The following is a 13,233-nucleotide window of genomic DNA, read 5'->3' as shown; positions in this document are numbered from 1 at the left end:
GTTGTCCAAATTAGTTACCAATGAATAAAATAAAGCTTGTCTAATAGTAGCACTATTTTGGAATTTTGAAGTGATTGGAAGACTTAAAATTCTAGGTCTCCTATTGTAGCTGCTGTTGTTTTCTGATATCTTAAAATATAGGAGAAAGTTTCTGAATATGAAGAAAAAGTTGTATTTTAATTCTTTCTGACTTTGTTTTCTCCTGATAGTACTATGACAAGTAGATTATGACCTCCCCCCTTTACAGAATCAGAAGTTTCCTTTACTTGTCTTTGTGGATTACCATGAAAGTATCTTTGAATTACTTTCAGAAAGAAGTATGACAATTCTGTTCATCTCATTCTCATCGTGAGGATTTACAAGTCTGTATATTTTGTTTGGCTAAATAACTAGTTTTACTTGGGATATGAAGTAGATCCCCAAGAATAAACTGACTACAACAAGTAAGACATACTGAGACCATGTATTTCTATAGACCAAAAGAATCCTGTTACCACTGTTATCTGATTATTTGATTTCCCAGTAAGAATCATAGAGAAATATGATCTATGTTAGTAAACCACTTGTTATTACCTTAAGTTAAATATACTGGTTATGTTTAGTCGTCTTCTCCAATAGTAGACCATTTAAAACATGCCATTGTTGTCCTGGAAACTCTACTTATTCCTGACTATTCTACATGTTAACTATTATATATTATCCTCATCCTTTATGATGAGGATTTTTTTTTCCCTTTGTACTTATTTCAAAATAGTGATGATGGAAGCAGTGCAGGTTATCCAATGATGGGGAAAAAGTACTAACAAAAAAAGGTAAAGAAAATATAGTTACAGGAAGAAATACCAAATTCTTTATAGAATTATTGATATTTGAAAGGAAAATATTCTCTAACTTTCTTTTTCATGTAATATAAGGTGTAAGCAACATGGGGGCAAGGATGATCATCTTGTTCACTGTTGAAGACCTTGTGCTTGATATAATACATGATGATAGTAGGTCTCAAGTATGTATTTGTTGGGTAATATTAAACTGATCAGAAACAAGAGAGTACAAATGTTTGAAGGTTATTTTTCTCATAATGATTTGTCACTTTACCATTATGAAATACAGGTTTTGGTTTAGAGTAGTGACACAACAGGAGCTCTCATGAAAACTTTGGGTTGTTTTCAAATGTTTGCGTTATTGTCATCTGTGAATATGCCTCACATTGAAATTTCACATGTGTCATTGAAGACATCGGGGAGCTTATGTGGAGTACTTTTTATTTTTTTTTTTTTTTTTTTTTTTAAAAACTCATCTACTTTATTTATTTATTTATTTTTTTTTTTATAGAGGCATGTTTTTACTTATTTATTTATTTATTTGTTTGTTTGTTTTGTTTATACATGCACTGGGTACAGTCAGAAGCGCGGGAGGGTGAGAGAATTCACCAGAGTCAGAGCGGGGAGCAGAGCAGGCAGAAGGACCGAAGTACACTGCTGAGGGGAGCAGTGGGCGGCAGGAGAGGTCTGCGCGCCATGTGGGACCCACCTCCGGTGGCCGGGGAGCAGCCGGGGATCGAACCGGCGTCGCAGAGGCCGCGGGCAGCTTCGCAACCCAGTGCTCAACTGCTGCGCCACGGGGGAGGCCCTGGAGTACTTTTTAGTGTTAAAATGAGATTGAAGGCTTGGAATTTAAAAAGGTTGAGTTTGAGAAGGGGCATATAGTTTCCTTGTTATGTGACCAGAATCCCCAGAATAAATTAGGTTCCTATAATAGGATGATCCACTGGGAACTGATGTAACTCTTAGGAAAACCAATTCAAAACCTGCCTCTTTGTCAGTTTGAAAAAGAAGATAGGGACTCCTAGGCTTTCCAAAATAAAACATTTCTATTTCTTTGATGAAAAGTGCCCATCACTCAGTATTTAAGAGTGGACTGACCAGTTAGAAACCACAATACCACATCTAGAGATTTAAATTATGTTTGTTATTATCTTGTATTTTAATTTATTTTGAAATAAGTGCTTGTGGTATGTCTCCAAGGTGGAAAGTTGATGCTGAGGACCTGAGAGAGAATGTAAAGCTGAACAGGAGAATTCAGTGATACCAAGTTCCTAAACATTTGGAACAGTAGCGATCACCAAAACAAAAATGTTTTAGCTTTAATCAGATTACCCAAATCTAGATTCATCTTGAAGAATTAAATGCTTATATTTTTATTGGCTTACTTACCAAATCCAAGGGATCCTGACCCCTAATATGACAGTATTAATATAATTGATGTTTTTTTACATAATATAGGCACTGGTAAACATTATACTGATCAGTTCTGCCAAAACAGATTTTGTAAATTTTAACGGACTTAGACAGATGCAAACATGAAAAATTAAAGAAAAAAAGATAAAAGTAATTCTATGTAATCCTATAATCAGAGGTTAGAGTTAGGGGATTACAAGAGATGGCAATTATTAATTTCCTATCTAGATTTTAAAATTATGTGGGGAAATCGAGCAAATGGCTTTATTACCATTTTTTGATATTACTGTTTTTAGAAAAGCATTGACTTAGTTGACTGTAAGAGGAGGAAAATTGGGAGGAAAGTGGTAGATTTTAGGTTTATAAAGCATAGAATCATTCCACATAGTAAGTGCTAGTATGTAGAATATAAAAGGTCAATGCCTCTCCACAGAAATAAATCATAGTCCCCTTAGACACTGGCAGTAATGATTTAAGTCGACCTCTAATCTTATGCTGTATGTTTTATAAAAATTATGTAAGTTAATGACGCATATACTATTGCGTATTTAGTAGTTTTTGTTTTCACCCATTCTTATCATAGTTAATGGATCTGTAATATGTCTTTTTCGAGCTTTTTCATTTGGTCCTGTTTAATCTTGTGTTTTTGAAAGTCTTATATTTATGTACAGAAGTATCCATGAGGCACATACGCTTTATGGTGCACAGTAGACAATCTGAAAATCTTGTTTTCTAAAAATACTATTTTCAGAAGTATTTTATGTAGGCTGAATGTGTTATAAATCAAGTTTTTCTCCTGTGGAAAATATTGTTTGTGCTATTGTGAAGATATGGGACATTTATGGAAAATAAAATATGGTTCGGTATCACCCAAATCGTATGGCAAGATCAGAGCAGGAAATTGGAAGCAAATGACCATTGACAGATGAGCAAACTGAAAAATTTTCTCTTTGCCTCATATAGTAAGGGGAAGGAATGACTTTTTATTTGCCCCTCACAAATATGAGGGCAAATTATGGTTGGGAAATTTTGATTGTACTCTTTAAAACAGCAGCTTTGATTTCTTGATACATTATAGAATACCTCTAAATTTTTCTTAACTTCATGTATGTAACAGAATGGAGGAGATGTAAATTCTGAACTCTACTTAGAAACACTCCCAGATTTATGCAATAGTTCTTTTTGTGGGGTTGGGGGGGTGTCTCTGTGTATTTTAGAAAACCAAATAACCAAAGACTGTTATTTGCTGTTTTTGATAGATCGAATTAAATTTGATTTTCTACCTAGGGTAACCAGTAATTCTTGTACTGGTCACCCTTTTTGAGTGGCTACTCTTTAGGACCATTTGTCATTTGCTCTCTATATTATACACTTGAGGTATAATTCCTTTTTAAATTCACTGATAGTGAATTCGGGATTATTTTCGTAGTTGCATGAGGACTTACAAGTTTCAATTAGTGTGGCCATGTAACTCATCATCCAAATTCAACACTTTAGAGAGTGAGCACATATGCTATTAATGATTACCTAAGAACAATAGATACAAACCAAGACTGGTCCATGTAAATCAAGGTATATGATCATCCTAATCCTAATGCTTTTGATTGCAAGTAACAGAAAACACACATGAAATTGGCTTAAACAAAATGAAATTTACTAGTTTCCTAAAAGTCCAGTGTTTTGGAGTACTGTAGATATGGTTTGGTGAGGACTCTAGCTTTGTTTCTATATTTTCTAGGCTACCGACTTCTGTGGCTGGCTTCCCTTATAGTTTTTGGATATCATGCTAACAATAGTCTGGGGTATAGACTTCATTTATGACCAGTAATAGAAAGAAACTTGTTCCTCTCATGAATATAGAATGATTCTGAAGCTTCCTTATTATTACTTCTGAACTAATCTCTGTGACAAGGGAAATGTCTTGTGCGGATTGTCTTAGATATGGGATATCTAAATAGGATTACCCTGATTCTCTTAGACTAATCAGAGTCCATTCAAGAAACTGATGCAGGGTCAATCTTTCTTGGAAAACAGGCAGTTAAATGAAGGAGAAAGGGGGTGGGACAGATGTTCTACAAGTAACTACAGTGTTTACAGTGAAGTCCAGTGCCATTGTTTGTTTGCATTTCCTTTAGGCATCTATTACTGAGTTCCTGCAAGAACCTAGCATACTGAGGGTGCATTTTCCTTCTAGTGCGAATTGATAGTATAAGATAATTTCTTTGCAAGGAGAGAGGAAAAAACAAAATAAAACTACCATCCCATTTTTCTTTTGTTTTGCTGTATGGTTGTAATAATATTGATTTTTTTTTTTTAACAGACTAATAGGGATGCCAAAGGAAAAATATGATCCTCCAGATCCTCGCAGAATTTATACCATCATGTCAGCAGAGGAGGTAGCCAATGGGAAAAAATCTCACTGGGCAGAATTAGAAATCTCGGGTGAGTAGAATCTGAAGCATTTAATCCAGGATAATATAGCAAAATGAACAAGACTTAACTTTTGCTATTTTATTTGTTGTGCATTTTTTATTATTAAGAAAATATAAGATGGTATGGTACTAGGGTTTATTTGTTTTATCTGTGATTCAAGATCTGTTTTCATCCTTTTTTTTTTTTTTTTTGAGATTAATACCTTGAACCAGAGTTGGCATCTGGAGTTGAAAACATTGGGAGTTCAATATCTAAGTAAAGCCTCAGTCTTTGTTATGGTAGATTTTGTTTTGGCTATTGTGGAATAATGCTTTTTGCAAATTGAAATTTTGCCATCCTCCTGTCATCCCAGTGTTGACAGAGTGGGAAACCTAGGAGCTCTTTATTCTAACAAATATTGTCATGTGATTTCACATGTTTATGATTTCTTAGAATATGATTTCTAGAAACTCATAACCCCAATCTAATAGTGAGAAAGCATCAGACAAACTCAGATTGAAGGATATCCTACAAAATATCTAACTAGTGATACTCAGAATTGCCAAGGCCATAAAAAGCAAGGAAAGACTAAGTAAGAAACTGAGGAGATGTGATGACTAAAATGCACAATGGTATCCTAAATTGAATCTTGGAACAAAAAGGTATAAACACGGATGAAATCCAAATAAAGACTGTAAATTAGTTAGAAGCAAGGAACCCATATTGGGTTCCTAGTTGTGACAAATTACCATGGTAATATAAGATGATATTAAGGGAAACTACATGGGTATATAGGAACTCTGTGTTATCTTGGTAACTTTTCTGTAAGTCTAAAATTAGTACAAAGTTAAAAGTTTGTAAGTTCTGTTTTTCTTTCATGAATTGAAACAGTACAGATTATATATGTAGGATTAAATTTTTTTCTCAGTAGACTTTCATTTGGAAGCATTAACCCCATAGTATGAGTGCAAAAATTATCTCCACATTTAGCAAAAAGGTAAGTGGGTGGGTAAGTGGTAATCAAAAGGATGAATATGAAAAACTCTCAGTTTCACAACCTGATGCTATTGACATTTAAAACTGCATAATTCTTTGTGGTTGGGACTGTGATGTGCACTATAGGATGTTAAGAAGCATTCCGAGCCTCTACCCTCTATCAGATGCCAGTAGCATCCCTCTAGTTTTCACAGCCTAAAATATCTTAAGATTGCCAGCGTCCCTTGGAGAGCAAACTCACCCTTGATTGAGGATCACTCAGTTAAACCCTGAGTAAAACGGAAATAAGTTTCTCTTTTATTGGAACCTCTTTTCATTTGCATGCTTTGTTTCCTATGGAAATGCAAAACCCTTTTTGACACTTTGCCTGAAGGAACCTGTGGTAGAATCCTGGACAGAAGATGTGAATTTGAGTTTACTCCTTAATAACTACATGAAAAGTAACATTTGAGATTTTGTGCCCTTTCTACCTTGCACTGTTCTTTTAATCAAAATCTATCATTTGTAAAGTAATAATACAGTTAAAATACCATTTTATAGAATATATTTTGTATACATTAATTAAGGTAATACATCATTTTATAGAATCTGAGACTAGGTGATTTACCCACACTTACATAGTTATTAAATGTTAAAACTCAGTATCTTGAACCAGAGCTTCTAACGTTTTCTAGTGCACATACTCCACTATATCCTCTGATACTGACTGACTGATTCAGTTTAATGTGTGACAGTTTCCTTGAGTATATTGTACTTAATGCAAAATCTAAACCAGAGTGATTATAATTGTAATATCAGAAAAATGGATTTCTCTCTTCCAGGAGTGAAACAATTTTCCTGGTGGATTATCAATTTTTTTTCTAATTCATAGTAATACTTTTGTCTATTTAAAGTTTGTAGACTTATTCAGGCCCCTAGATATAGATTAATTTTAAACTGGTAATTTTCTTTATTTATATATATATATATGTATATATATATGCATATAAAACTTTGAACTTTATTTTTTTCTTAACAGCCTTGTCCATTTTTAAATAATATTTGCTTTTCCACACCCCCTCAGGTGTAGTCCCCATAGAGTTTCCTTCACCAATGCACCCTTGCACCATCACCTCAGTCCCCTGTGCTCCTCCCTCCCTCCCTCTGATCCCTCTCCCTCCCCTGCAGGATGTCTCTGATTTATAATTGTCTGTTTTTGCTTTGTTGTGTTTTGTACTGTTGTTATTTTTTTTTTACACTGATGTCTTATTTGGTTCCCCTATATTCCTGCTATAAATGAAGCCATGCGATATTTTTCTTTTTCCTTCTGGCTTATTTCCCTGAGCATAATTCCTTCTAGCTCCATCCACATTGCTGCGAATGGCATGAGTTTATCTCTTTTGATTGCTGAAGAATATTCCATTGTGTCTATATGCCACATCTTCCTGATCCAGTCATCTATTTTTGGGCATTTGGGTTGTTTCCAGGTTTTGTCTATTGTAAATAGTGCTGCAATAAACATAGGGTTACAGGTGTTCTTTTGAATCACTGTTTCTGTGTTCTTTGGGTAGATCCCTAGGAGTGGAATTGCCGGGTCGTATGGTAGCTCCATTTTTAGTAGATTGAGGAACCTCCAGACAGCTCTCCACAGTGGTTGGACCAGTCTGCATTCCCACCAGCAATGTAGGAGCGTTCCTTTTTCACCACATCCTCGTCAACATTTGATGTTGCTTTTTTTTTTTTTTTTTTTTGATATGTGCCATTCTTACTGGTGTAAGGTGGTATCTCAATGTGGTTTTAATTTGCATTTCCCTGATTATAAGGGATGTTGAACATTTTTTCCATATGCCTGTTGGCCATTTGCATTTCCTCTTTGGAGAAATGTCTTTTAAGTTCTTTTACCCATTTCTTGACTGGATTGTTTATTTTGTTTTTGTTGAGTTATGTGAGTTGTTTGTATATCTTTGTGGTCAGTCCCTTATCAGTTGACTGCAGTGCAGAGATTTTTTCTCAGTGTGGGGTGTCTCTCTCTTTTGGTTCATGTCTGTTTTGCTGTGCAGAAGCTTTTCAGTTTGATATAATCCCAGATGCTTATCTTTTTCTTGACTTTCTTTGTTTTGGGTGATGAGTCTTTAAAGATGTTATTGTGATGTATGTCTTGTAGTGTTTTACCTATACTTTTTTCTATACATTTTATGGTTTCAGGTCTTATGTCCAGTTCTTTCATCCATTTTGAGTTGATTTCTGTGCACGGTGAAAGTTAGTAGACTACTAACCACTGGACCAGTTTCATTTTTTTTTGCATGTGGTGGTCCAGTTAAACTGGTAGTTTTTGTGGAGTATGTAAAAAATACTTTTGTTAGGACTATAACTTAAAAATCATTCAGGACTTTTCTAGCATAGACGCTCATTTCAATCCCATTTTCTCTTGAGGCAACATGATCACTCTGATTCCAAGGATTTCTTCATTATGCCACATCTCATTTAATACATGGGAGGTCCAGGAGAGGAAATGGTTGTGAAACAAAAGTGGCAAGAAATTTAAGAAGGGCCAGGTGTGTTGGGATGCAATCACATGGCATGAAAAACAAAATTAAAATATCAAAGACAATGTCTTTTATATAGAAATGTCTGTGTATATTTGAAGGCTCTTCTACCACTTTTTAGTCCTTTTATAAATACAATAGTTTGTTCTTCAGCTTGGGCCTAAAGTTTAATACTTCAATATTTTGCCTTTTAGGTAGAGTGCGGAGCTTAAGTACATCACTTTGGTCATTGACACACTTGACAGCACTGCACCTAAATGACAATTACCTTAGTCGCATTCCACCTGATATTGCCAAGCTTCATAATCTGGTTTACCTGGATCTGTCATCCAATAAACTCAGAAGTTTACCAGCAGAACTAGGAAACATGGTGTCTCTCAGGTGAGGAAATATGGTAAATATGACTCCTATATACATTCTAAATTTGCCAAATAAGAAAATTTGTTACCCATCTTACGGTAGGGTTTCCTTAAGTGTGTGAAGATCAGATGATACAAACTGTGTAAGCATAGTGTTGGCATCTATTGAGCAATTTTCCCCTTTCTTTGATTTTGGAAATTTTGGCTAAAGTATGCTTATATCACTAATTTCTTTGGATAGACTTGAGGAATAAGAATAGGGCTAAGTACTAAATCTCATTTCAGGCATATGTGTATGATGAGACTAGTCAGAAATAATTGGGAAAATATGATTTACTTACAAGTAAAACTTCTACAAGCATATCTCTGAGGCAAGGTATTCTTACATACAACTCCTTCAGAAGACCTTTAAACCTAGTAATAAATGGATTCCTTTGTAGTTTTTCAGTGGTCTAAGAACTTTTCATAGAGAAAAATTTAAAAAAAAGTTTAAAAAATCTTTTATAAATGTTTTTATAATAAACAAGGGTTATTTTCTACCTTACTTGCTGAGTAGTAATTTTAAAAATTGATTGTCATATGTTTGAAGATTTGTGTTGTTTTTAGAATCTTGTTTCTCACCATCCCCTTACTGTTTGTTTTTTAAAGATAATTTTTAGTCATTTAATGAGAACTGTTAATTTTTTTCTGTAGTCTGCCCCAAATTTTACAATCATAAACTCAAATCTTAACTATGCTATCCTACCTATGTTATCCTGTGCTTTATTTTTGAGTTTGCTCTGTGATAGCTGTGATTTTATATAATATCTGATGTAATTATAAAAATTGATACAGGTGATTGGCTATTAATTATCATTAAATCCTGAAATTTGTAAAAAAAAAAATTACTTTTTTTCTATGAATTAAGATATGTTCAAGGATACCTGTTGTCTTTGCTACTCTGATTTACATCTGATAGATGATAATATGTAAGTCCTACACCTTTAATAATCTGTGCTAGAGAATGAGTTAATCTTAGAAACAGTGTTAATTTTAGAAATTATATGTTTTATAGTACTTTAATAACTGCTCAAAATTTTTGGATGAGAGTGTAGAAATGTTCCTTGAATGTAATAAAATGCTTCTAGGGAAAATAAAGTTTGAAATATTAAACTAAAAAAAAATTTTTTTTAACAGGGAATTGCTTTTAAATAACAATCTGTTACGGGTTTTGCCTTATGAACTTGGTCGGCTCTTCCAGCTACAAACTCTAGGTTTGAAAGGTGAGTGATTTTTAAAAAATAAAAAAAAAAATGATAGTATTAGCACTCAATATTAAGGTTTTCTGAGTCTTTTAAAGACCATTTTGGTTACAATATAGCAGATTTTAGTATAATTTTGAGAATATGACTGTACTTGCTCTTGAAAGAAAAGTGGTTCTTTGGTGTCTTATTTGAGCTGTAGGATTTCAGCATGCTGTTACCATATTAACAATTTTGTATGATGAAAGATTTTTGTTCGGTTTTTATATTTTACCATTAGTATTTTATAACACTCAGATAGTTCTTTTTAAATTAACACTGTAATTTTTTCCCATTTGCCTGCCCCACTTTTTTTTAAAAAAAAAACCAATGACTTAATAGAGTAAAACTTAACCTTAGTCAGAAAGTCACTTGTCAAATTTTGATAGAGTAGATAAAAGAGTATTCATATGATTATAAAGAGAGGAAAACATTGCAGTAAAAGTGAGCTTTACCTATTAACTGTAATTACTCTAAATAAAATATGTCAATCCAAAAGTCCATGCTCCTTTGATAATCTTATCTCAATTTGGGATGCAAGTAATACTGATATAGAAAGTGAAATTTGTGTAATTTTCTCTTAAGGCATAACATGGACGAACAGTTTATTTTAAATCAGAAGACTTAATACAGTTACGCTTTATTGGTTAAAGATTTTATTCTATGAACATAAGAATTGAGCATTAATCAAAGTTTTATACAGTGTATACTCTGATATATTTTATTTTCCTTTTTTCAATGATTATCTCCATGAACATGTTGTGTTTGCATTTATTTTTCTCATATAATGGAGTTTTAAGAATAAAGCTTGAATAAGAATAGGAAGAGTGCTCATATTACTGTTTGAAGTGACTGAAATGTTATTTAACTTCTTTGTGCAATAAATACTTGTTAAATTTGATAATTATATAAATGATCTGGTTCTTGTGTTTTTAATTTCTGTGATATTTTATTGATAATTTTTTTAGCCATTTATACAATGGACAGGGGTATGCTTATATCCAAAATATTTTCTTGAGGATGAACCTAGGGCATTTGAAATTTAGCTGTTGGAATATTGTACCTTGTTATTTTTTTTTTTAATTTATTTTTTCTAGATTTAAGGAAAAAAATCAGAAAAATTTTTTTTCTTACATCATCGTAGTCCCCATAGTTCTCTCTCTCTCTCTTTTTTAAAGGATTTATTTATTTATGCACACAAGAGCTGGTGTACAGGCCAGAGATGCAGGGGCGTTGAGAGGATTCACCAGAGACAGAGCGGGGAACAGAACAGGCATACTGACCGAAATGCACTGCTGAGGGGAGCAGCGTGTGAGACAGATGTCTGCTTGGCCATGTGGGTTGCTCCCTGACTGGCTGGGGGACTCAACTCATGCTGCAGAGGCTGCAGATTGTGTTATAGGGCGGTGCTTAACACCTTGCGCCACCAGGGAGGCCCCCATAGTTCTCTCGCTAACATATCACCCATGTGAACCATCATTATATTCCCTTGTGTTCTTCCCTACCTCCTTTGACTCTCTTCCCTCCACATCCTTTGCTTATATGCCTCAGATCTATGGTCAACTTGCTAGTTTGGACTTTTTCTTGACGTTTTGTTTGGCTTCTCTGTATTCCACATGTAAGTGAAACGATCTGATAAATATCTTCTTCCTTCTTTCTTACTTTTGCTAGCAGCTATATCAGCTAAATCTTATTCTTAAATAGAATTGAAACAACTGTCCAGCTAGAGTTGGAGTGGGAACTGTTCCCTTAAAAAAATTATGGAATATTTACCATTTTTTATAATCTTAGATTCATGAAATACGAAATTCACACTTTTGTGCTCATTATAAGAAAGGATTTTTTTGTCTCTAAGAATAACCAGTTTCGGGCCTCCCCGGTGGCGCAGTGGTTGAGCGCTGGGTTGCGAAGCTGCCTGCGGCCTCTGCGGCACTGGTTCGATTCCCGGCTGCTCCCTGGCCACCAGAGGAGGGTCCCACATGGCGCGCAGACCTCTCCTGCCGCCCGCTGCTCCCCTCAGCAGTGTACTTAGGTCCTTCTGCCTTCTCTGCTCCCCGCTCTGGCTCTGGTGAATTCTCTCACCCTCTGCACTTCTGACTGTACCCAGTGCTTGTATAAACAAACAAACAAACAAATAAATAAATAAAACATGCCTCTATTAAAAAAAAAAAAATAACCAGTTTCTCACTTTTAATATATGTCAGAACAGATATTTCTCCTTTATTGATGGAACACATCAGTGACAAATGAATAATTTGCTATTGACCTCAGCCACTTTGTCCTTTGTACCAAGTATCATTCCTGAAAAACCAGTTGTTTCATTACTCCATTCCATGTTATGTTATAGAGAATGTTTCCAGAAAATTTATGCTAAGTATCAACAGAATGAATCATGAATATCTGTTATTTCCTTAGTCCTACATTCTTATTTTACCAGTAAAATATTTGTCTTCCAAACAACTGTTTTTGCCTGGACTTCTTTTAGCATCCTTTTGTCTATTGATTCACATTTGTAGAAACTTTTTTTTAAGATAGTCTTTTAGATTAGACACCAGCCCTGCTTCGCCAGCTGTACCTGAAATTTGTTCATCGTCTGTAGATATGGTGTGTTTCTTAAACTTCAGTTTGTTTTATGACAAACTTATACAGGCCTTTTCTTTAAGAATCTGTTGTTCTGACAGTGCCACTTTCTGTTGAGTAGATCCAGTATGGAAGAACAAGGGTCTTTTAGGAGCAAAAGAAAACCAGAGCCCTTTGTTCCTTCTTTTAAAAGTTTAGAATGGTAAAAACAGGGTTGGTTTTATGAAGCAATTGAAAAAAATAAAATGTCCCTAGTGAAAGATAGCTTTATAGTCCTAGGAAGGTAAAACTTGAAATAATCTCATAATCAGTTTTAGATACCACAAATTAGTATTTTGTATCTATGAAAGGTGAGCGATTGGAATGGAGCTTTTAAAATGGCACATTGTTATATTTAAAAGGAACAATGAGAATGGATTGCCTTTGAGATATCATTCTGTCTTGAAATAGGAAAAACGTATGTCTTTTTTCTGTTTTCTTCTGAAACAGATACTGAAATTTTGATAACAATTTTGATCGTCCTGGCCCAGAGAAGCTAGTTTTTAGAAATTCTATTTTAGATTTGAGGTGATTGTGTAGAGGGTAGGATATTTGGGGTTAGGGTAAGTAGACCTCTTTAAGCAATAGATATGGCCAATCCAGTAACTTAGAATGTTCTCTCAAGTAGACCCAAAGTGTATTAATTCTGTAGAAGAGAAGAAATAAGAAAATTCTCACATAATTATTTTAAAATAATTTATAATTTATGTCTTAAGGCATAAGTCAATACTGTCTCTCACATATGGGCCAAAGAGCTGTCCTCAGATATTGGACCTCGATTTCCCAAATTAATAATTTAGAATTT

At 34.2% G+C, this 13,233-nt stretch overlaps 1 protein-coding gene across 6 annotated transcripts in view; it reads left to right on the top strand.

Moving 5' to 3' along the window:
- Positions 1-13,233, top strand: part of CNOT6L (CCR4-NOT transcription complex subunit 6 like) — a 96,709-nt gene that overhangs the window by 33,635 nt on the left and 49,841 nt on the right. For all 6 annotated transcript variants that reach the window (XM_054688353.1, XM_054688352.1, XM_054688356.1 and 3 more), the window contains exons 2-4: positions 4,558-4,679; positions 8,365-8,551; positions 9,706-9,791. In XM_054688353.1, the coding sequence (XP_054544328.1) occupies positions 4,568-4,679; positions 8,365-8,551; positions 9,706-9,791 (385 nt within the window). In that variant the 5' untranslated portion in view covers positions 4,558-4,567. The remainder of the gene's footprint in view (positions 1-4,557; positions 4,680-8,364; positions 8,552-9,705; positions 9,792-13,233) is intronic.

The sequence above is a fragment of the Talpa occidentalis genome, unplaced genomic scaffold (genome assembly GCF_014898055.3).
Source record: "Talpa occidentalis isolate TD23 unplaced genomic scaffold, MPIMG_talOcc4v2.1 talOcc4.6, whole genome shotgun sequence".
Taxonomy (NCBI): Eukaryota; Metazoa; Chordata; class Mammalia; order Eulipotyphla; family Talpidae; genus Talpa; species Talpa occidentalis.
Note: the sequence above shows the minus strand (reverse complement) of the source record. Positions and strands in the feature narration are given on the sequence as shown.